Source organism: Primulina huaijiensis, chromosome 2, assembly GCF_012295235.1.
Source record: "Primulina huaijiensis isolate GDHJ02 chromosome 2, ASM1229523v2, whole genome shotgun sequence".
NCBI lineage: Eukaryota > Viridiplantae > Streptophyta > Magnoliopsida > Lamiales > Gesneriaceae > Primulina > Primulina huaijiensis.
In genome coordinates, this window is record NC_133307.1 from 23,196,570 (window position 1) to 23,220,332 (window position 23,763).

At 33.2% G+C, this 23,763-nt stretch overlaps 3 protein-coding genes and 1 pseudogene across 5 annotated transcripts; 1 reads left to right on the forward strand and 3 right to left on the reverse strand.

The window, feature by feature from the left end:
* Positions 1 to 720: 720 nt before the first annotated feature.
* Positions 721 to 9,578, reverse strand: LOC140970650 (elongation factor G-1, mitochondrial-like). The gene is made up of 20 exons (XM_073432465.1): positions 9,055 to 9,578; positions 8,096 to 8,317; positions 7,337 to 7,458; positions 7,103 to 7,253; positions 5,623 to 5,694; positions 5,206 to 5,301; positions 5,048 to 5,136; positions 4,843 to 4,909; positions 4,393 to 4,431; positions 4,004 to 4,064; positions 3,793 to 3,902; positions 3,614 to 3,688; positions 3,431 to 3,499; positions 3,222 to 3,343; positions 2,451 to 2,576; positions 1,847 to 1,967; positions 1,577 to 1,677; positions 1,377 to 1,437; positions 1,181 to 1,234; positions 721 to 1,090 (listed from the first exon to the last, which is right to left on the reverse strand). The coding sequence occupies exons 1-20, from the start codon at positions 9,466 to 9,468 to the stop codon at positions 986 to 988; spliced, it is 2,277 nt and encodes a 758-aa protein (XP_073288566.1). The 5' UTR covers positions 9,469 to 9,578; the 3' UTR covers positions 721 to 985.
* Positions 9,579 to 10,149: 571 nt separating this feature from the next.
* On the reverse strand, positions 10,150 to 12,199 carry LOC140960202 (cell number regulator 6-like). Of its 2 annotated transcripts, none has more exons than XM_073418379.1 (5): positions 12,129 to 12,199; positions 11,781 to 11,897; positions 11,150 to 11,264; positions 10,744 to 11,009; positions 10,150 to 10,569 (listed from the first exon to the last, which is right to left on the reverse strand). In XM_073418379.1, the coding sequence occupies exons 2-5, from the start codon at positions 11,874 to 11,876 to the stop codon at positions 10,357 to 10,359; spliced, it is 690 nt and encodes a 229-aa protein (XP_073274480.1). In that variant the 5' UTR covers positions 11,877 to 11,897; positions 12,129 to 12,199; the 3' UTR covers positions 10,150 to 10,356. The 2 variants fall into 2 exon arrangements, with proteins under 2 accessions (XP_073274480.1, XP_073274470.1); XM_073418369.1 differs by having other exon boundaries at positions 12,048 to 12,194.
* A 3,829-nt stretch (positions 12,200 to 16,028) lies between these two features.
* LOC140960215 (ethylene-responsive transcription factor ERF039-like) lies at positions 16,029 to 16,918 on the reverse strand (annotated as a pseudogene).
* Positions 16,919 to 19,567: 2,649 nt separating this feature from the next.
* On the forward strand, positions 19,568 to 21,429 carry LOC140960220 (uncharacterized). 2 transcript variants are annotated; one of them, XM_073418398.1, is made up of 2 exons: positions 19,568 to 19,973; positions 20,830 to 21,429. In XM_073418398.1, exons 1-2 carry the CDS (start codon positions 19,656 to 19,658, stop codon positions 21,301 to 21,303), a joined length of 792 nt encoding a protein of 263 aa, XP_073274499.1. In that variant the 5' UTR covers positions 19,568 to 19,655; the 3' UTR covers positions 21,304 to 21,429. The 2 variants fall into 2 exon arrangements, with proteins under 2 accessions (XP_073274499.1, XP_073274508.1); XM_073418407.1 differs by having other exon boundaries at positions 19,574 to 19,973; positions 20,833 to 21,420.
* Positions 21,430 to 23,763: the final 2,334 nt, after the last annotated feature.

Sequence of the window (23,763 nt, forward strand, 5' to 3'; positions counted from 1 at the left end):
ATATAGAAGTATAACTGATTATAAAGATGCCTGCCTATTAGATCATGCATGCATCACGAATAAAATCATATTTTGCATATCCTATAACAATTCAAGAAATATTATTTCCTTAATTATCATAATATTTTTGTAAAAAGTATGTAATATGAATTGAGTGTTGCATTTGATGTATCATATTTTTAAAATAATATGAAAATAAAAAGAAACATTAAACTCCAGCCAGATATTGGGTGAGAAGGGGGTAAATATGAAACATTGATTGCTCGATTCTGAGTTTCCTTTTCAGCAATAAAATAGTTAGAGCAAAGCAACAACTACATGCTTCGTACAGTCACATCTAATTACCTTAATCATGAAAAACAATGTCATCGTACAATTACATTGATTTCAGTATTGGGAAAACTAAGCGATCAGGACCCCTCCCCCCCCCCCACCCCAACCCGTACCCTTTGATTTACGTGGAGGTAATCAATACCAAGCATGTGTGTATGCTTACAAGTGTGTCATATTTTTGAATTTTTTTTTTAAATTTTGCATTTAAAGAAATATATTAAAACAGAAACGACGCTTTTAGCTAATGTACGAGCGGCCTGATTCAATGTCTCTTAACAAAAACAAAACAAAAGTACAAGTTTTGAATATTCAAAGCAAGGCATTTGCAGTACGTAATTGTCATGACTTGTTTTAATGCCGATTAATTTGCTACAGAATGAGACATGAAAAAACCTCCTAACCATATATTTTTTCACCATATAATAAATACAAAGGCTTTATTAGTCCAAGACTCCAATCGTAACAAATTAAAAGGTACATTATATATATATATATTTTTTTTATTTTAAATTTTCAAGACTGAACGACCAGTTCTCAGAAAAAAAAAAAAAAAAAAAAAAAAAAAAACAAAAGATATCACCCTAAAGTAAAAAAATCAATAACAATGAACAATACAATTGAGTAGTGTATCGTGCTCCAAAAACATAGCCTGCTAGTCCGAAGTCTTTGTTGCCTTGTATGCATTCACAAGCTGCATCTGCACGTCTTGAGAAACTTGAGAGTGCTCTAAATACTCCATTGTGAACTCTCCTTTCCCCTAGAAAGAAGAAAGACACATATCAAATACACATATTGAGCTGTATTTAATTGTTGTTGGAACGCTGTGGACAGTACTCAGATGTTTCACCTGTGTCATTGAACGAAGGGATGTTGAGTACTCGAACATATTGTTGAGAGGCACCTGAAAAGAGAGCAATGAATGAATCTAACTCAAAACATAAAACAGAAGAGCTTGCTGATGTAAATTATATGATATAGACAATGTTGTTTAATGAGGGCCGTCAGTCGAACATGGAGATTGATTTACACGATATGATACATACATGAGCAGTGATTACAGAATCATCTCCTTCCTGGTCGTTCCCAACGATCATGCCTTTCCGCCTTTCAAGTATTCACGAGATTCAGAAAATCAGTAAATTTGTAATTTAACTTATATTGCATTTTGAAAGATCGTGAAAAGATTTAGCCGACAATGAATTTTTATTATGTTCTAAAAAATGAAAAAAAGGAAGATACTGACTTGTTAATATCACCAGTTACAGTTCCCTGAAATTCTGTGGGGACTCGTAACTCCACCAACATCACAGGCTCCAATATAACAGGTTTTGCAGTTGTGTAACACTGTTTAGTAAAATAATAACAATAAATAAAAAAACCAAATGAAAATGAATTGTGTTAGATTATTGAAGAACACTAGAAAACCCTCTTTGGGATTCCAGGGAAGAAATCAAATGCCTAAGAAAAGTAAAGACGACTGAATATTAAAAGTTCTAAAGCATGGAAAAAGAACCTGTCTGAAGGCATAAATAGAGGCCAACTTGAAAGCAAGCTCACTTGAATCCACAGTATGGGCTGCACCATCAGTCAAAACGATGCGAATATTTTCAACTGGATGGCCAATAAGTGACCCCCTGCATGGAAAGTATGTCCATATTCAATTGACAGAGCATTCATAGCATCATCATACATGCACACATCCATTGGACTAACTCAAGGAAGAAACAAGTTTTAGACCCGCAACGAAGATATAAATTGACAGCTCAACTCAAACATTAATGCAGGCAACATTTCTCTAAATCATAACTACAATTCCCCAGAATTTATGAACAAATGGCCTTCCATTTCTCTACAATGCTTTGATGAAGTTTGGTATCTCTCAAAGAAGTTCATTGACTAGCCTAAGGGCAACAAGATAAGGGCCACAATTTTTCAGACTCCAACTCATTCTCTCAAAGAAGTTCATTGACTAGCCTCAGGGCCACAAGACAACTTATCTCTAGATAGTCCTCTTAGGGGTGATAACAATAAAATTTCCGAAGTACCCAAACAACAATTTTTGACAGTCATTTGCATTTAGTCAAATCTGAAACAAGAAAAGAATATTCAATGCGTACGAGTTAGCAGCTTCTTTAAAACCCTTTTCAATAGCTGGTACGAAATTGGATGGTATTGCTTGTCCTACAAGCATGTTTTCAAATTCGAACTTCGTAGGTGATCCCAGGGGAAGTGGTTCCATGTACCTGTCAGATAGAGATAGTAAGATGACAATTCAATGATAACAAAAGGCAGAGGATAAAACATTAACGATAAACATGTAGCATTCAACCCATAAAGATGCTTTCCTGGAACATTGTTAGAACATGTGAAAAATGGTATTGTGGGTTTACATGGTTTTTGATGCTTGACTAACAATATTGTAAGAACATGTGCGATAAAAAATAGCATTGGTGAGCAACACTTGTACAACATTAGTTAAGCACTTTTACATTTCAGGCTAGTTAGCTTTCCTGAACTATAAAACAGAGCTACTGTTGAGAATGTCATAATAGTCCTTTATTGTACAGTCAAATTACAGCACAGTTGTCTCAAACAAGAAGGCACATCAAACAATCATAGAAGATAAACTGAATTTCAACTGGTAATAAACATAAACAGTACGTCATTAAGCCAAGTACGGCATTAGACAACTGCAGCTAGGAACAATGCCAAAACAGTTGTAGGTCATGGCACAAATTTATGGCAGTTGCTCCAAAACAAAGAAACTGAAAATGCTCATAACAACAATGGAATGTTGTTCCGAGAAAAAGAATGGGCCCTACCAGTAAAAGCACAATGGATAGAGAGAATATGATGGACTTGCCATCAGTAAGCCAACGTACACTTACCCAATGACCCTTCCATATTGACCCTGTCCTCCACTCTGTTTCTTATGCAGATAATCAAATTCAGTACGCTGTGTTATTGTTTCTCTAAAGTTGACACGTGGCTTTCCAACACTTGCATCAACCTAACAAAAAGTAAATGAAAATGAAAATAGTATCAAGTTTTCCATAATAGACGAAACCTTGTTATAATCAAAGGAAGAAAGCAACACCTTGTACTCCCTTCGCATGCGCTCAACATATATGGCCAAGTGGAGCTCCCCCATTCCAGATATAATTGTCTGTTCAGAAACCATTGGAAAAACCATGCAAAAGTTGTTTACTTCAAACTAACACGGTTATCAAGCTGCAGTTTTGGCACATGAAAATAGCAAATACGTAAAAGAAAGTCACACTTGTCCACTTTCAGGGTCTAGGCCAACGCGGAAAGTAGGATCCTCCTTCTGGAAACGGTTCAGAGCTTTGGAAAACTGTCAATCAAGGACACAGATCGGATTTATTTAGAAAACTAAAACCAAAATTCATGATTATAGCACTAATTCATACACAGAAGAAACATCATTGGAGCACTCACATTCCCCCCCGAGTCTTTAGAAACAGCTGAAATGGCTAATGACATCACCGGCTCAGGTATGCTCATTGACGTCATGGTATATCTAACGGATCCATCAGTAAATGTATCACCTAGTTACAAACACATCAACAAAGATTTACCCTTTTGTTAGGGTGCATTTCCAGAAGCACAATCTACACCAAATACAGCCACCTATGACAGCATGTGGTACCTGAAGCACAATCTACACCAAATACAGCAACAATCTGCCCAGCATGTGCCTGCTGAATGTCCTGTTAAACAAGAAGCTTGAAATCAATCAAATCAGAGGCAAAACCACCACAACAACAAAGGAAAAATATTTTTCAAACAATGGAAGTAACCTTAAGGAATTAATATGTCATGAGAGTCAGAAGAAAATAATATCAAGAAAAGCATGAACTGTCACTCAAATATCTCTATATGTTGATTGGTGCACTTATGCTTGAAACGAAATGGGTGTGGCAAATAGAAATAGTTCAGCTAGTGCGATTTCAAAAATAATCATGAATCATATCCACATAGATTTTGAGTAACAATAATCACAACAAAAACACACCAGCAGTTTTGCAGATGACTAACCTCCATTTCATTCGAATGCATCTGAACCAAGCGAGGAACCTATAATGCCGTTCAGATAGAATTAGATATGAGCAAGCAATTCAAAGAAGCTAAATGCTTCGATTTTCACATAAATTTCGACTTCGTAATGTATTTAAATCTGGACCATATTTTAGAACTAAGTAAAGAACCCAATGAATGCATGCTTCATCCAGTATATTAGCAAGAGAAGCAGAGAAACAACAAAAAGGCAACAAGCTGCTCGATCCAACAATTAGTGACTTGTGCTCTTTCCTTTTCTCCTCAATGAAATCAAAGTCTAAATCGACACATCTGATTGCAATCCTTATACAGTCAGAAAATGAAATAAACAATTATTTCAAAATTTGAGGCTTTATCAGACAATTCAATCGACGTGGTAGATAAAAAATTCAGATTGATTCTATCATATTGTTATGTCCTCAAGCTCACCTTAACCTTCTTGCCAGTGTTAACATTCATTATAAAATCACCCTTCTTGATGATGCCTTCATATATTCTACAACAAGAAAAGAGGTCAAGAACCAAATTAATGGTCGCTGCAGGTGATTAAGTTGTACAGGATGTGCCATTTGTGCATTAATACAATGGCATATGGACTACAATAGAGTTGAACCAATTACCAAATCCTTACTACCTCAGATATGTCAACTGACCAAATCGCCCTTCTTCCAATTTAAAAGCTAAGGCAACAAGAGGACCCGCTGGACTTCCAGACAATTTGACCTGCAATAATAGAAGTTCACAAATCAATTACAGGCTAAGGTAAACGGTTTAGCAAATAGTCCAACAAACCTTCTCCTCATTCTTGGTCTGATCAAGAGCATAACTGCTAACTTCGGTTGGATTAGGCAAATAACTGAGGACACCATCTAGCAATGGCTGAACACCCTGCAACCACCAAGTAGGCAAAGTTAACAACTGTTGCATGACAGTAGAGAAAGATACATTAAAATCGAGAAATTTACAACGATATAATTTTAAGTCATCTTACAAAACAAGAATATAGACCCAACAAAGTTGGAAATGCTAAAAAAACCTTGTACATCCAAGTTGTACTTTGACAAGGAAATTGCATGACGTAATAAATGCAGTATATGAACCATTCAGAAGCAACGAGAAAATATGCAATCTGGGTAGATTTTGGAATTGAAATTTTGATATAATATTAATAACCCTCAATATATATAAAAAAAAAATGTGAAACCCCACCTTATTCTTGAACGCACTACCCATAAACACGGGCACAAATTTCCGTGCTGTAGTGGCTCTTCTAATTGCTTCCTGTGAAAAAGTAGAAGGTTCCGGTCAATAGCAGCCTTATAGGAAAGCAACACAACAAAAGACCCTACAGTTCAAACAGGGAAGAGCAGATTCAGAGCTCAATACTTCTGAAAGATCAGTAGTCCGTAGTTAAGAAACACCAACAAACAAGAGCACAAGAAAATGCCTAAGCTTTCTCACGTATCTAACACTTTTCCATCCTTACATTACACTTTGCCTTTCAGTTTCCAAGTACGGCAAAATCTGATTTGATCAGATTTGTCAGGCATCATAAAAACAAAATGGCTTCAGTAACCTAAGTGAACCAATATATATTTCCGGGTTTAAGTTACAAAACCATATCTTGAAATTCACTACCAGCCACCACAAATAATCATAAATGAATAGAAAAGAGGATCGATGCCAAAAAAAGACAGAATATTTGACAAAAAATGAGAAGAAAAGAATTATAAAAATATATTTGGGATCTTTTCAGATCAACGAAAAACACACACTGACGAATATGTCAGATACAAAACTTCCCTTTTGAACAAATATGGAAGTCAAGAACTTAATCAGATTTTTAAAATGGAGCAAGGTTCAAAGTGAAAACCAGAGAGAAAACCATGCTAAACAACCCCACTGTAATAAGACACCAACAGATTTGCTAAAATGTTCAAGCGGAAACCTATGTTTTCCCTTAACTTGGAAAATTATTAGTTTTCTTCTGCATCTGATGTACTAATACAGAGACTCAGTTTAGGTGGCTTAGGTTTCGTAAGGTACCAAAAGCATGATTTATGTGTTTGCCCCTTTTTCCAGTTTAAATTGCATAGTTTTCCTTCATTCCAGATTTCTAGTTTTGACATTTTTACTTTAGTTTATGTGAATTTTCAAACTCAATATAAGGTTACCACATTTTCTTAAATATGGTGGGATAACAAACAATATGTCGTATAATAAAGTACAAGAATATAAAGCATGAAGTCTGTAATAATATAGTATTTGTTAAAAATAACTTAAAAAGATCCAATTTAAGATATCCATACCAAGTCCTTAATACAAAACATCAAATTAAAAATGAGATAATTTTAACAGAACATCTAGCACAGTTCAATCGAACCTACTAAACAAAGGTATATGGTTCGGCTTCAATTCACTCAACAGATCAGAATTTCAAACAGCGTACTGACCAAATTTTGCAGCATCAGTTTGCAACTGAACCAAACTTCTCAGAATTTTCGTTTTTTTTTGTTTATGGTATAAACATTCTAAACACCGTACAGCTCAACATGTCCTAAAACTTAAATATATACAACGATAATGGTCTAAGATACTTAAAGAAGTCACTCAAAGCTAAAAAGGCTACAAACTTAACGTAAATCATATGTCCTTTATTGGGAATCCCACAGTTTCCACATTGCATTACCTCAAGATCAGTAGCTGTTATAGGCTCATCACTGAGAAATTGTTCAGCAAGCTTATCGTCAACTTCAGAGACGACCTCAACCAGCTCATGCCGTTTTTCCAGAGCCAATTCTTTAACATTAGCAGGAATATCTTCAGTCACAACATTTTCACTGCAATAGGCAAAAATAATTAAAAAACAAAGGGGAACATATGTATTACCAACCAATGCTACACCATAAGTTATTAGACAGACCCGTTGGAACCATGAAAATAATAAGCTTTCAAAGTGACAAGGTCGACAAGGCCCTTGAAATCATCCTCTAAACCAATTGGGAGTTGCACAGCAGCACTGTGGTGCCGAAGTTTGGATCTCGCCTATGGGGAGAAAGAGAAGATGATTCAGTTAATAAGTCTCATACATAATAAACTGTATTTGTTTCAGCTGGGGTTTTCAACTGGTGAAACTCATCTAAATCCAGTGAGGAAAACTTGAAGCATGACCTACAAAACAAGAGGGATACTACCGGATACTTAATCTCAATTCACGTAAGATAAAAGAAAATGTAAGGACAGTTATAACTGAAGGGGAAAAACAAGTAACAGAAAATGATAGGAAAAACAACAAACAGGAGATGACCATACTTTCCATAAACCAACTGCCTTTGTATCTAGTTCTCCATAAAGAATCTCTCTTTCCCAAAATCCAGAAAAATAAGTGACTGAAATGCAGCAGAACATAAAAATTTCAACTACTATGGGCATAATCATCCTGCAGCAATAGTGTCAAGTACGGCAAGTTAAGGATACGACCCTTCAGTCTCAATGCTTTTCGAGAAGTGTTATGAGATAGCCATTAATCTATATTCAAACAATAGTCATACCAATTTCGAACAATGGCAACCACATTCAAGAAATTTCAATATTCTAAAAATCTTAACACTACAGGCTTCTATTGCTTTCGTTAGAATTCAATTACTTAAGTGCAAGCAGTAATAAAAATACCCAAAATAACCTGATTAAGAACTTTCCATGGATCAGCCCCCATTCGATCCAGCTTGTTTATAAATGCAAGTCGCGGAACTTCATATCTTCTCATCTGCCTATCAACAGTAATTGACTGACTCTGTACACCTCCAACACTGCATAGAACAAGAATGGCGCCATCTAGCACACGTAAAGCTCTTTCAACTTCGATAGTAAAATCAACGTGGCCTGGGGTGTCAATTATGTTAACCTGCAACAATAAAGGGGAAAAAAAATAGAAAGATCAGAACATTAAAAAGGTCCCAAGCATGAATACTTTCTGTTATTTCATAAATTGAAACCCAAAAAAATGGTAGAATCAAATTAGTTTAGTAAACAAGGTCGAAAATTTATCTACATCCTGTGTGAATTCAGCTCATACAACCAATAAAAAAACAGATTATGCATTATTATTCCCCATCAAATAATGTGTTACCATGAATTGGAAACACCAAATATCCATTTCACGCTCCTTTGCTTGGATGTGGTCAAGAGGCTAATTTTCAAAGAATATTTCAACATCTTTTGCAGAAAATTTTAAACAAGATTTTGAAAAATCCCAACATTGCCATTGAGGAGTCTCAACTCGTTGGTAACATCAAAGGCGTGATGCTAACTGATTTTAAAAAAAACACTGTCTGTCAACTGACATTTCATCCACTTCGATAAAGTTTTCTCATGTATACTAATCTGGACAGTATAATCTAATTTAGGGGACAAGATCACATTTTTAGAAAAAATAAAAAAAGGAAACCGGAAGTCTTTGGGTCTGAGTCAATACATCATAGTTTAGCCTCTTCTTCTTCTTCTTCTTCTTCTTCTTCTTCTTCTTCTTCTTCTTTTTTTTTTTTTTTTTTAACTCATCGACTCTTTGGGTCTGAGGCAATACATCACAGTTTTACTTTCGGTCTAAGGCAATAAACTATAATCAATTCGAAAGAAAAAAACCTGATAATCTTTCCAGCTACAATGAGTGGCAGCAGACTGTATAGTAATCCCTTTCTCTCTCTCCAAGTCCATGGAATCCATCTTCGCACCAACCCCATCCTTCCCTCTGACCTCATGGATCTCGTGGATTCGACCCGTGTAATACAATACACGCTCTGTGAGCGTCGTTTTACCCGAATCAATATGCGCCGATATCCCAATGTTACGGAGCTTCTGCAGGGACTCTTTCCACCAAGCATTCGTCTCCTCCCTTTGCCGCGCGGCAGCAGCACTCCCGGCAGAGAATTGGCGGAGCTGAAAATTCCCCGTGAGCAGAGCACCGGCAGGGGTGCTCGGCATGAATCCGAACTCGGAAGAAGATGTGCAGAGGGTGTAGAGTAGGCGCGTCGCAGAGGATCGGGCGGAGCATGCCATTTTCCCGAGGGTTTTAGGATAAAACCCTGTGACTGTACTATCCGATGATGAAAGTAGCGTAAACACATACTAGATTAATGTCAAATTTGGAATTCATAAAAACTTCCAAACAAATGTTTCAAATCTTTCGGGAAATTTTTGGATCATTTATATCATATGGTCTCACGATTTTATTTGTCTGACTCGTAAAAAATATTATTTTTATAATAATATATATATAAAAAATATATTATTTATTATTGTAAACTCATCTTTACGTGAAACTGTAATATTTGATATTAGATGAATAACTTATGCATTATGCTTGTATTACAATGTAATTGAATTACATAATAACCGAATTTGTATATCTAATAACCTTTAGTTTTTATGAATTTTTTTTTACCTGAATTAGAATGGAAGTTTATATTCTTAATAATAAATAAACAAAGAAATAGAATATACATTTACCAATATAGTCAGTATTTTTGTCCGGCTTAATTTATCTTTCAAGGTATAAGAATATATAAAACTGACTAAATTGAATTTTATTTAATTTTTTAAATGTTTTTACCATTGTCGTTATGTTATTAAAAGTTAAAAAAAAAAAAAAGTGTTGAAATGGAATTAAATCATCCGCAGTTGTCGAATTTCTATTCCATTCAATAAGTAATGAGAAAAGATTCATTTTAGTCTCTGGTTTAATATTTTCCATTGCGAATCTGTGGGATAATGAAACACACACACACACATAATATTTGGGTTCAAAAATCATCCTTGGGCTTTGGGCTTTGTATATATCTATCTGGGTCCAAGGATAAACAACAAAATTTACATTTTGTGCTTCAAATGCAATCTAGATACAAAGATTTCAGGGTACTCTAGAAATTTTTTTTATCAATGCATAATTCACAGAGGCTGCAATTGCAAGTTTTTATGTCCACTATCTTCGTGAGAAGAAGATGCTGCAGATCCTCGTTGCTGGGCTACATTCATTTCCTGAAGCTCGGGAGGATTTACGACCGTAGTTTCCGACAAATGGTTACTCATCTCTCTGTACTCCTGGCATATAGCACACCAGTGTAGGCAGCAGTGCACTAGGCATGGATCACAGGGCGAATCCTACAAACTCACTACAAATATTTAATCTATACTGCCATATCTTTCTTTAAAAATCATTATATATAGAATGTAATTTTAGCATATTTTATATATCATTTACTTACCAAATGAAGAGCCCGATAATCCAATGTTAAATTCCATAATAAGTAGAGAACTCAAAAAGCACATGCATACCTTCAAGTGATACTTCCGTTGCAACAGTTGTCGACCCATTCCTGTGTAGATACCACACACCCACCAAGCAAACAACAAACCCTCAGTCAGAAGGCACACAGTGTCCGGGTCGATGCCACTACATGCCGCGGTGATTGCAGCAAGGGTGATGCCCCCTTCGACACATATCATGTGCCCGATACAAGCGCCTTGCTGAGAGAATTCGTCGTTCATTGTAGCAACGTTTCTCCCGAACAACACGCAAGGGCAGAACAGACCCGTCATACCTATGTATTACATTAGGAGACGATTTATACATATGTGGGAATTGATTCATGTTCATCACGTAAAAATGCCACAAATTTCACTGGCATGACCGAATCTTAAACATTTTACACACTTAAATTGTTGCAAAAATGAAGCTTACAACTCTCATTATCTTCAGCACAGCCGAAAATGCCAGTAGTCCAATCTTCATCTGCCGGTGGTGTGTAGCTTTGAGGTAAAGGTTGTCCACATTGTTCGCATCTACGAGCAGTCAGCTGTGACCAATAATTGTCACCAATTTTATCCACAATAACATATTATAAGTCGTAACATTAAATAAAATTGTCACATTTGATCAATGATTTGCATTTTTTTTATTTTATAAATTGTCATTTTGTATATTTGACTCCATCTATGTTGTTACATTTAAGTCTTAGTCTGCTATCTTTTTTTTTTTTTGCTTGCAATTGTAATCATTTTTCCGACGTGATGTTGATATGTCACAAACGTGTAAAGTACCACATTGATAGACCCGATGAAAAATGACTAAAATTGTTGAAAATTGAAAGCTTCTTAACTAAGATTGAAATTTGATAACATAAATGACCAAAATCGCAAAAAAAAAAAAACAAACAAATTCAAAACTATAAATGCATAAACCTTGTTCTCGTGTAGGCTAAATGACAAACGTAACCTTCTTCTAATAAATTTTAAAATTATATGTATAGCTTATATTATCAATTTGAGAGAAACGTAGAGTATAATATTTGTGTTATTGTAAATCGAGAGACCTTTTCAATGTCAATAGGCTGGTTAAGTTCACCAGGAGTAATATTTTGGAAAGAAGCCTGATCTTTGGTCAGTTTTACATATGATCCCTCCGCCATCTCTGGTCATCACCAATTGACCTATCAACAAAATATACACACACACATGCATGAATCATAACGATTGTATTCATAAGAATATATATATATATATATAAAAGGAAAAACTAAATTAAATTGTAAAAATTTCAAAATTTATCTATACAGGTAAACCGATACAGATCCGCGTACCATGGAACGATAGGAAGAAGATTAATAATCTATTCAAAAGAAACTGAAACCTAAAAGGGAGAGAGGGAAGAAAATATTTACAGGCCTTGTCAAGTTCCTTTTGTTCGTTGTGTTAGTTCAAAACATGGTGCGATCGTGTGGATGGTTGAATCCTTTTTTTTGGAGTGTAATTTAACGATCATTTGGATTTTAAAAACAATAAATTTCTGGTCCGCTCGTATTATAGAGCCCTCCTTCTTTGTAGTAGCGTGACAAGTAAATGAGAACATTTTAAAATAATATTAAAAGTAGCATATTTGTTTCTAATTGAAAATTTTATTTAAATTAGTGTTTTGTCTATCTGAAATCCTGATTAGGTAACTGTGTGATATAAAATTAAAATCGACCAAGTTAAGATAAAAAGTGACAACCGACTAGATATTTTTTTTTTAAAATTTTGGCACTTTGATGATCGATCAAGTATATAATTTTTTTGGGTTTATTTTAATTTATTCGTGGATCAAAATTATCTAAAATCAAAACAAATTGGAGTCGAATTTCTTCGAGGTCCTTTTCCTAGTTTTTCAACTGACAATTTCCAAGGAAAAGAACAGAAACAACAGTATAATAATGGGGACATATAATTTCGATACGCATCGATCCACAGTGATCAATTTGTCTGGCCCCATATTTATATCCATTAATTTCTTGAAATAATTAAATATAGACAAATTATACTTTTTTTGGAACATCAATAAAGTAGAATATTACTTTGGTCCGAAAGGGAAATATTTATTTGGTTTTGCCGTGCATCTTCAATTATCATATTTGGAAAATAATTTGCATTTTGTTATTCGATAACTCAATAAATGTAATCTACATGTCAATCGAAACATAGTGCTTGAGCTGTTAGTACGATTTAAAATATTTGAATGACACCGTTATCACACTAGCTATATATTTTGATAAAGTGACGAGAATTCGGTCCTATCTTAAGAATGTTGGGCATAATAACAAAACATGCATCGGCCCCAAGCAGGCAAACTCAAATCCCTCGCAGTATGGCCAATATTCTTTTCATACATGATATAAACCTAATCGAATAAGGGAGATGCGTGATTCCGAATTGAATAGACATTAAATAAAAACTCCCAATTCCAATTAATAAAAATAAAAATAAAAATAAAAACTCCTAGGTATTTTGCAATTATGTTACATGTGTTGGCGTACTTTAAAGCCACCGACACACGCACATTTCTTCTTACAAAACATTCATATTTATACGTCCCACGATGTGATCGTTTTCTTTGTGTACGAATGAGAAGGTTGATTGTTTTATTCATGCAAAAAGTTGATTAAGAATATGTATACATGTCGAGTGTATATATTAACGTAACTTTGAATTAATTATAGCAACATGATGCACAAATCAAAAAGATCTACCAATACTCCAATTATCTTTAACTTTTCCATTGTAATCTTCATTTCACATGCAAGGTTGTGTTTGGATTGATGGATTTCAAATGTACAGATTTGATATATATTCAAATGTATTTTTGTTGGTTAGAGAAGTAAGATCATGAACTTCAAATTCATTATATCTTACAAATTTATATATAATATTTCATGTTAATTAGGGCTAATTTCAATTTCACCCAGTCTTGAGTTCATTTAAAATTTATTCTATTTTGTATTACTAATATGTAAATATATAAAGTTTGGATTTAAAATTTTATTTATTTTCATTGTAAACAATAAAATTATAATTGATTTCAAACCTAATAATCCAAACACAACCTAAAGGAATGTTTGTAATCTGTAAAAAAAAATTATTATGGATTTTTTCTTCGCAAATTTTTAAAGCAAAAACTCATAACACATTTTTTTAGAAGTAGAAATTAAACACTCCTAAATTATATATTGATATTATACCCAATATGTATGTACATAATATCATAAGATAATAGCATCAGATCAATCGATTCGTGGCCAGCATACAAGTACAGGGAGTCTAAATGGCATGGATGTGTATTTGGGAAGATATTGAAATGTGAAGAAATAGTACAATTACATAGTTGATGTCAGAACCCGACAATTTCCAAAGGCAAAGTGTCGATTTGATGATAATTTCATTGGAAAATATTTTTATTTCTTAATGTAAATAACTTTCAATTTTAATATTATAATTATCTCACTAATTTTTTTTATTGTGATCAGAAAAGATCGAATTAAATTTCTATAAATTATAGGGATTAAGTATATAATTTTTTTTAAAAAAAATGCGCAAGTGCATTGCACTCTAGTAACATAGGTTGCTCCTTTTTTCGAGTTAGAGCGAGCACGTCATATTAAATCTTTGTTGATATAATACATATTGGGATTTTTTTTATTTTTTCTTCCATTTTTATCTTTATATGATTTTAGTCCGTTATATTATCAAAATTAAATTTTAGACTTGTACCATTCATTTTTTTAGCAATTTCGGTCCATTTTCCTTTGGTTTGCCATCATGGTTTTCCAACATGATCTTGGACACTTCTTTGCCACACGATAAAATGATTGTAATTATTAAAAAAAATCAGTTGCATCAAATAAAAGGACTAAGACAGTAAGACTCAAAAAATTATATTTCTAATTTATTTTATAATTCTATTTCAATCCACAAAATTTGAGGGATCACAGGCACAAGATTTTGGACATGGCACGTAAATTTTCAAATATTTAAATTTAAGAGGAATGAATTTTGTATTTAACATAAAAAATTATTGAAGTTTGGCACATAACTAGACTGAATATATGCAGGTGTTCCTTGTACGTCCGATATTGTGCTTCATAACTTTGAAGCTTCCAAATGCATCCACATTTTACAAGTCATGCATTGTACCTTTTTTCATACAAATATTTATGAACACACCTTTTTAATAGATCTTTATTATTTTATGAGTATATTTTACTAAGCGAAAGACCTATCTGACTATTATGTCTAATATATAAAACATACGACAATATTCTTCTCAAGTAAAAACAAATATAAAACTTATTAAAAAACCGTCAAAATCATCCTCTAATTTTACATATTTTGGTCTAATTTAGTCCTTTATCTAATCGAAATTGAGTCTTCGTTTCGTAGTTTATTTTTTAAAAAAAAATTAGTCTCATTTAATTTTAGCACTAATGTCTGTCACATCGAAAAATGGTGACACGATACATGAAATTAAGATATGACGTCAAAAAATATTGATGATTATACTAACATCATGTCAACATTCCGGTGAATGTATAAACTAAAAGCCAAAAAAGAAATAACTTACACTATTAATATCTAATTTTGATTACTTAGGTCATATTCAATCCAAAAATATATTTTACCGCATAATTAAATAGTGCAATTTATATTTTCGTTGTAATTTCATCCAACTTGTTTTTTTTTATATTTGTATTTCAATTATGTGTTTAAAATTGAAGTTACCAATTGTGTCGTTGCACTAAATATTTTAGCTCTATAAAATTTGTATAAATTACATATTTAAAAATTATATTATTTACTCACTAAATCACCATTCGTTAATTATTAAAAAAAATTAATTATAATAATTTAAAAATAAATAAAAAGCATTTAAAAAAAAAAAAGCTTTTGCACCAAATTTGGCGCAAGAAATTTGGTGGCTAATCAAGGGGGACCTGTTGGAAAGAAAATCCCTTGGATGGTTGGAGTTGCCCTTAGAGCATCTCCAAGGCTGACGTTTTTTTTTTTTTTTTACATTTAAATTATTAAAATTTAAAATTGAAATGTGTGTATTTTTATAAAGTTTGTGAATAGTTGTAAATAAAATGGTAGGTGGAGAAATTGTATTATTTTGAAGTTAGAAGACCTAAAACTCAAAATATAAGATCATTTCAACAATTTTCTCTACAAATTAATCAAGAAAAAAATATTCCAAACATATTATACATACATAAACAAATTATAGCACCAATATATATTATAAACACGACTAAGTTTCCTATTAACCATTTATAATTAGTAGGGCACATTTGATACATTTAAAAGCAGGGTTTGATATCTAGTACGCCCCCGTTCAAACTTATCTTCAAGCGCCAATGTAATATCTGCTCCAGCCAGCTCCCATCCAGATTCATGGTAACTATATGCATCACTGTGAGATGATCTATCCAGGAGTAAATCCGGCAAGTCGAGATAAATGTCGTCTTCACTGATACTTCTACCAGAATTTAATGATTCTTCCCTGCTATCCAACCTTAAATTTGAGGAGTAAGGAGCGGCAAACAGCTTGTCTTGGCTCGGCTCGTCAAGAAACGTGGATGCAGCAGCTTTGGCAGCTGCGGCTTGAATGTCCTTAGCAGAAGCTGATGCCGCCTGGGGGAGCTTACAAGCTAAGTGAGGGAAGTTGAGGTGAGCCGAGGCTCCTTTGATGGCTAAAGCCGCCACATCATGCGCTCGAGCTGCCATTTCAGGCGTGCAATAAGACCCCAGCCATATTCTTGATTTTTTCCTCGGCTCCCGAATTTCACTCACCCATTTCCCCTATTGACGCTTGCGCACTCCGTGGTATCTTGGATGTTTATCCTCTTTACCACTTTTTTTTTTCAATATGAACATTTGCAATGCTTTTTTGAGTTTCGAGGACCTGTACATGTCTCTTTATGTCGTCTACATTGGGCGAAAATTTTGAAGAAGTATCGGAGGGAGAGGATCTATCCTTGTGCAAAGTCGAACCAGCGGAAATTGCCGCGGCGGAAATGGTGGAACGAAAATGGCCTCGAGGGAGACTACTAACGATAATATTTGATTCCATATTAATATTGTCTATATAAAAATATATTTATATATATTTGATTAATTACTCTAAAGAAAATAAAGTTAAGAGAAATGCTGCAGGTTTTCTAGCACAATATACGAAAATATATATATACAAGTACCAGCATAAGAATAAATAATTATGCATGGACAAATAAATATAAAACAAACAAATGTTGTAAGCCCAACAAAGAACAGGATTACTATTACTATTATTTTCCCGAAAGCATGAGAGCAGGATGAATTTGGGTTCCGTGATGATACCCCACTCTCACATAATTCACTATTAACACGTTGTTCTTCTGTTTCTATTTTCAAATTAATATATCAAAATCTAAAGTTTCTTTTTTTAAAAAAAAAATCTGAAGTTAAAATTTAACGAGTGAGTTGAAAACGTAGTTTAAATTTTCGGCATTTATATTATGTAAATAAATTTATAATTTCAAGTTTGAAATGCCGAGCACATTTATTGCATGTTTTTTAGTTTTCATGTAATTATTTTGCATGTTTCGGGGACAGAACTGAATGGTGGGTTTTATTTGCTGTATAATATATATATATATAAATATTCACGTCCCTCAATGTTTTTCATTAAACAAACACGATAAAAAATTCAAAATCCCAAGTTCATGAAACAAATTATTTATACTTGATACCTTTATAATTTATTATTCATTTCTAAGGATATATTTCAATAATTTTTTATCCACTATATGTATTTCTGCTAAAAGACATTACATATTTTTTAACTGCTTATATATTAAAATTAAGATGTGGTTGACAATTTCCTTCGAACTGACGGAGAATCCAATATCAACATGAATGGAGGAGGGTATTAGTTAGATTTTTTATCTCGATTAAATAAATGAATAATCGGATAATGAAATTTTCAAGTATTGGATGAAGACGGTTTTTAAATAATCATATTCATATCCGACCAGGATAATATATATATTATTATTATTTATACTAAAAAAATATTTCATCTCAATCAAATCGGTTTCTGAATTTGAGATGGAAGAAGTGGGCCGAGCATCACGGATTTTAGGGATGGAAATACATTGTGATAGGCAGAAAGGCCGTATACATGTGACGCAGCTAGTATACGTGATGCTCACCAAATATAGCATGTGGCAGGCAAAACCAGTGATCACACCGATTGGAGCACACTTTAAGCTATCTTCAGAACAATGTCCTAAATCAGAAAGTGAAGAAAGAAAGATGGAAAGATTTCCTTATTCGAGTGAAACCGGCAGCATCATGTATGGGTATGTGTGTACTTGGCCAGATATGGCATATGCTTCGAGCCTAGCAAGCATATTTATGGCACAACCCAGGTTAGAACATTGGCAAGCTGTTAAATGCGTGTTAAGGTACCTCGAGGGAACTCATGATATTGGATTCAAAATCAATAAATTTTCCTTGCCAAAATTTCACTAGGATGGCAATGGGTTCGGTCTAAACACGACTTCATATTAAACTCGTCCCGACTTGCCAAAATTTCAGTAGGGATGACAAAAGGTGGGGTCNTATATTTTTTAAGGGTCCAACCCGGATTGGACCCACAGGATTTAAGTAATTTGAAAGATTTTGGTTAACTAAAAAAATTCAAACAGCCGTGTAGTTTTTTGGTATTGCTTTTGTCTTGTTGGTTGTATAAATAGGTCTTCAAAATCAATAAAATAAAAAAATAAAAAAAAATTAGAGAATTTTCCTTGCCGAAATCTCACTTCTACCATATGGATCAAAGGATTAGTCGAAGAACTGCAAGGAATTAAGATCAAGGTGATTGTATGGTGTGATAGCCAAAAGAGTAGTGCAATTGATCCAGAATCAGGTGAATCATGAAAGGACCAAACACATTGATGTAAGACTCCATTTCATAAGAGATGTGATGTCACAATGAAAGGTACTACTCAAGATTGGTAAAATTTCCACGGACGACCATCCTGCGGACATGTTTACTAAGGTAGTTTCTACTGCCAATTTCTTACATTGCTTGGCATTACTTAGGGTGGGCAGACCTCCCTGATAAGGAGTAGAACCGAACAAGGATAAGAGCAAGGAGTGATGATGTTAGGTTGGGTGGAGATTTGTCAAAGACTAGTCAACCTTGACATCACATAGTCACTTTACGTAAAAAGGTGGAGGGGTTGAAACTTGAAGCCTGGAAATACTACTCGTAACGGAGGTAATTGGTATAAAGAAATAGGCAGTCAAAATAGCTATAGAAAGAGTGCCAATATATTATGCCAGTGTGTGTGATATTTGATCATTATGCATTGCAAAAACTCTCTCAAACTTTTTCAGTGAATTTACGGACTTGCTCGAGTCCCTCAAGTGGATGTAGGCTAACGAGCGCGGAACCACTATATATAAATCCTTGTGCTCTTTCCTTTGATTTTGTTGTGTTTAAGTGATGTACATTGCTGTGTGGTTGAGATTATAATTGTGTTTTGATTAACTCATAAAAGAAGAAGATAAATTGGTTTGATTCANGATTTGATTGATATAAGATAAATAAATTATCAAGAGATTAAATATATGAACTTGAAATGGCAACTTATCATCTCATAGATCTCATTGAAAAGTAAAAATTAACATATTATATCTTTTTTTGGGTACAGAAGGGAAGATTATAGAACCTTGACCTGTTACATAATTTTTTAATTAGTTATTTTATTATTATTATATTATATTTCAGATAAGTACAAATAATAATATAAAAAATTTCAAATAGTAAAGGTATTCATATCATACTTGTCCGGTCTCCACGGAAACACTCGCCGCCCGCTGCCACTACGTACATAATGGTTTTGTCTGTTCTAATTAAATTCATATACCCGCCGCCGCCGAGCACGGTGGTAACGGCCATGACAGCGATAAGTTTTCTGTCGATGAGCAACGCGGGATACATGGAGACTAAAGGGAAGCACGTGAAGTATTCAAAGCTATGGTCACAGCCGGAGGAGCAGCCTAAAATCCCAAGTAAAAAGGGAATGTTTATAGCCTACGCCCCGGCGTTTCTTGCCAGTCTTACTTCTCTGTTTCTTTTCCCAGATGAGAATTTCAGGTTCACTCTACTTCGATTCTGCGTCACGACTCATTTCTTCAAGAGGGTTCTTGAGGTAAGAAACATTAACGTTCTATTAAAACTGTGAGGTCCGAATTTGTTTGCGCATCATATTATTTAAGTGAATTTTTACTGTTTACGTGTAAATACGAATAACTGGATGAATCTCTATTTCTGTTTCGGTGTGAGCAATAACATGTGGTGTCATTAATTTGTTGCAATGCAGCAAATTAAAAGTTTTAAAATGCTTTAGGGCCACGTGCCTTGATCTGTTCATAGAAACCAGCGGCCCACAGAGACTTCGAGTATGATTTCACCAGTGGATATGGACCATTTTTGTGTGGACTACATGCCGAATGTCTGGTGGATGTTACACGGATAAAAACAACCTTACACATAGCTTTTTACCATTAACTTTGTCTCCAGAATATCAATATTAATAAAAATAAAATTGTTTGACGTGTATTATCTTCAACTAACTAAAATTTGAGGTGAAATTGGACCATACAAAATTGTTATTTAATTTATCTTTTGATCTCATGAGTACATGCATTTACGATGAATAAATGCAAAGTGGGGGCTATTGCAAATCCATGATCATAGTGCAGCTGGCCTGTCTCTTGTCATGGAGGGTTTGATTGCTTTTTTCCAATAAAAGATTCTTATAATTTCCCACAAAAAACATTAGTTATATATATATGCATTGTGTATTCTATGTTTGTCAGTTAATCATTATACATTAGAAAAGGAATTGAATTCCATTTTTTTCCTTGGACGTGGTTTTGTGATCTTGCATTATAATCAGCCTTCGCCGACTTAGTTCGATCAGACTCGTGGGTCACGAGAATAAAAACTAGAATCGATCGAATAGTTTACATATATGAAACTAGAGTTTAATTGGTTATATGCAGCAGGTACTCTTGATTCACAAGTTTAGTGGGTGGATGGATATTGAAGCCGCCATCACCATTTCCCTAAGTTACTTCCTATCTTCAACAACATTGATTTACGCACAACATTTGACACAAGGGCTCCCTGAACCGGAATTTGACCTAAAATACGTTGGAATTTTAATGTTTCTACTGGGGATTTGTGGTAATCTTTACCACCATTACCTTCTATCCAAACTAAGAAGTGAGGGTGAAAAGCAATACAAAATCCCTCGAGGAGGCCTCTTCGACAAAGTGATATGCCCTCACTATCTTTTCGAGATCGTCGGGTTTCTTGGAATATCTTGCATTTCACAAACTCTTTATTCGTGTTCTTTGACCTCGGGATTGAGCTTTTACTTGATGGGGAGGAGTTACGCCACGAAGAAATGGTATGAGTCGAAATTTGAAGATTTCCCAAAGGATGTCAAGGCGTTGGTTCCCTACATATTCTAACTTGTATGTTTCTAATATATTCGAGTGGTCTGAAATTCTGATGAATGTGTCTAAATCGATTGGGATATTATTTTAGATATGATGAATAAAATAAAGTATATGTTTATAATATTCGACTAATTTGGGTTCAAAATCGTAAAAGATGTCGATTGAGTTCAACTTATCCTTAGAGTATTAGAAAGAAAGAATTGGAAAATTTCAGTTACATATATTTAATATTTGTATAAACAAAATAAAAGCCTTTATACGTTCATGTTTTCTGAAAGAATAGGTCTTTTGTGAAATTGTCTCACGAATATTTATCTGTGAGACCGGTCAACCCTGCCGATATTCACAATAAAAAGTAATACTCTTAGCATAAAAAGTAATACTTTTTCATGGATGACCCAAATAAGATATCGGTCTCACAAATACGACCTGTGAGACCGTCTCACACGAGTTTTTACGTTTCTGAAAACATTTTCCATCCTCTAAAATAAGAACCAACACTTCATCAAAATGTTTATAAAAAAACAAATAAGAACCAACACTATCATTTATATTCATTTTCCTTTAAATATATTTTCCCACTATTTCATATCACTCCCCATAATTATTATTTTAAGTAAATTTTTTATTATTATAAGAATCATTAGATAATTATGTTATCTTATTTTGCAAAGATATTTATTTTATCGCATTTTTCCGCATGTGATGTTACTTTAATTTTATAATTTTCACTAAAATATTTTAAAAAATTTCCTCAAGAATTTCGTTTAATTCAAAATTTTTGCCCGTAACCGTTATTAAAAATTCTCTCTAAACTCCAAATTTCATATTTTCTATTCCCCGAGATGAAATTCACCTTTCCAATTTCTTCTATAATATATGCTTAGAAAAAGAAAACGATAAATCGTAGATTTCTGTACTATAAAAAGTTTTACAAGATGCATCAATAATTAAAAAATATAATTGTTGTATGATACATCGATTAACAATATAAAAAGATGTATCAAAGTTTCTGTTTAATTAATACCTTATATCAGTGAGTTTCATCCTTGAAGTCGATCGGGACGAAGTCGTCTACTATATTTGACGCCTCAGACAGTGGTACGTTTTGCTCAAACAAGTTTCATTTGCATAAATTATTAAAAATTATATTCACTGAAAACCATGGATCAACAAAATATAATTAATCATTAATAAAAAAAATTCGATTAATCTATTTTTAAAAAAGAAATCGATATTCTAACTTCTAAGCACGATAAATGATTAAAAGAAAATATTGATGATTTTTTAATTAAAAATTCAATAATGTTTACTGCATTTAATTTTTAATAATTTTTGTAAATAGAATTTATTTGAGCAAAATGTAGGACGTTTGGAGCACCAACTGTTGTATAGAATTCCGTCTCTCTTTGACGCAAGATAAGTTAGGCTAGAAAAGGAAAATTTTACTACCGAAACGCAAATTAAAATAGGGAACTAATTTTCAGAATTTATATTAATTAAGAATACAATTTTTTTTTACGATTTGGGAATCTATTTGGTGAGCTGTCCTGTCATGTTGTTGGAATAATTTATTAATGATTAATGATTGTAGATAATTTAGTACGACAATTTCCTGTTCATGTTTATGGACAAGGAACTATGGGCTAAAAATTACTCCAAAAAATATATGGACCAAAAATTATGCTAGTACTACAACCATTAAAAAAATATAAGGTTATGGATAGATATGAGGTCTATGCATTTGGATAATAGTTTAATGTTAACAATAAACAATAAATAAAATATTAAATTTATATATTACTTATTTATATATTAGTTACATAAAAATAAATTTGATTTCATATATCTCAATTGTTAGATGAATTTGAAATATATCATAATTAAAATCTATGGATTTAAAATTCATCAATCTAAGCACGACCATATTATAATATACATATGCTAAAAAGTTAAAACAAAAAAAGGACACAACTATTTTTATTTCCGTTAGTTTTTGAAATATTTTAAGACATTATCATTGTAAATCCAAATAATTCAGTTTCACTTGGAATTATTTATTTCATTTAGCAACATCTCAGCTGGATTTTTTTATTTTTTATTTATTTTGTTTTTTAGCAAAAAACATATTGGAATTTCAAACCTTTAAAATGCCGAACTCAATGTGTGTGCATTATGGACCCGAAATTAAGTATCGCATTAATATTTAAAATTTAAATTCCTCGTGAAAAGAATGTGAATGCATTTATTATTGGAATTGCTACGTCGTATTATTGAAATTTAAATAAAGTCGATTGCATTTTCTTGTGGTAAAAATCTTGAATTTCTTTTTCTTCTCTCTCTCTCTTTTTTTTTTCTGTTGAGAAATAAATCAAACAATGCTAGCTAGCGAACATATCAATTTGGCTTGCAATCTATTAATTCTAACAGATTTAATCTAATTTACAGTCGATCGAGTTCATAAAATACATA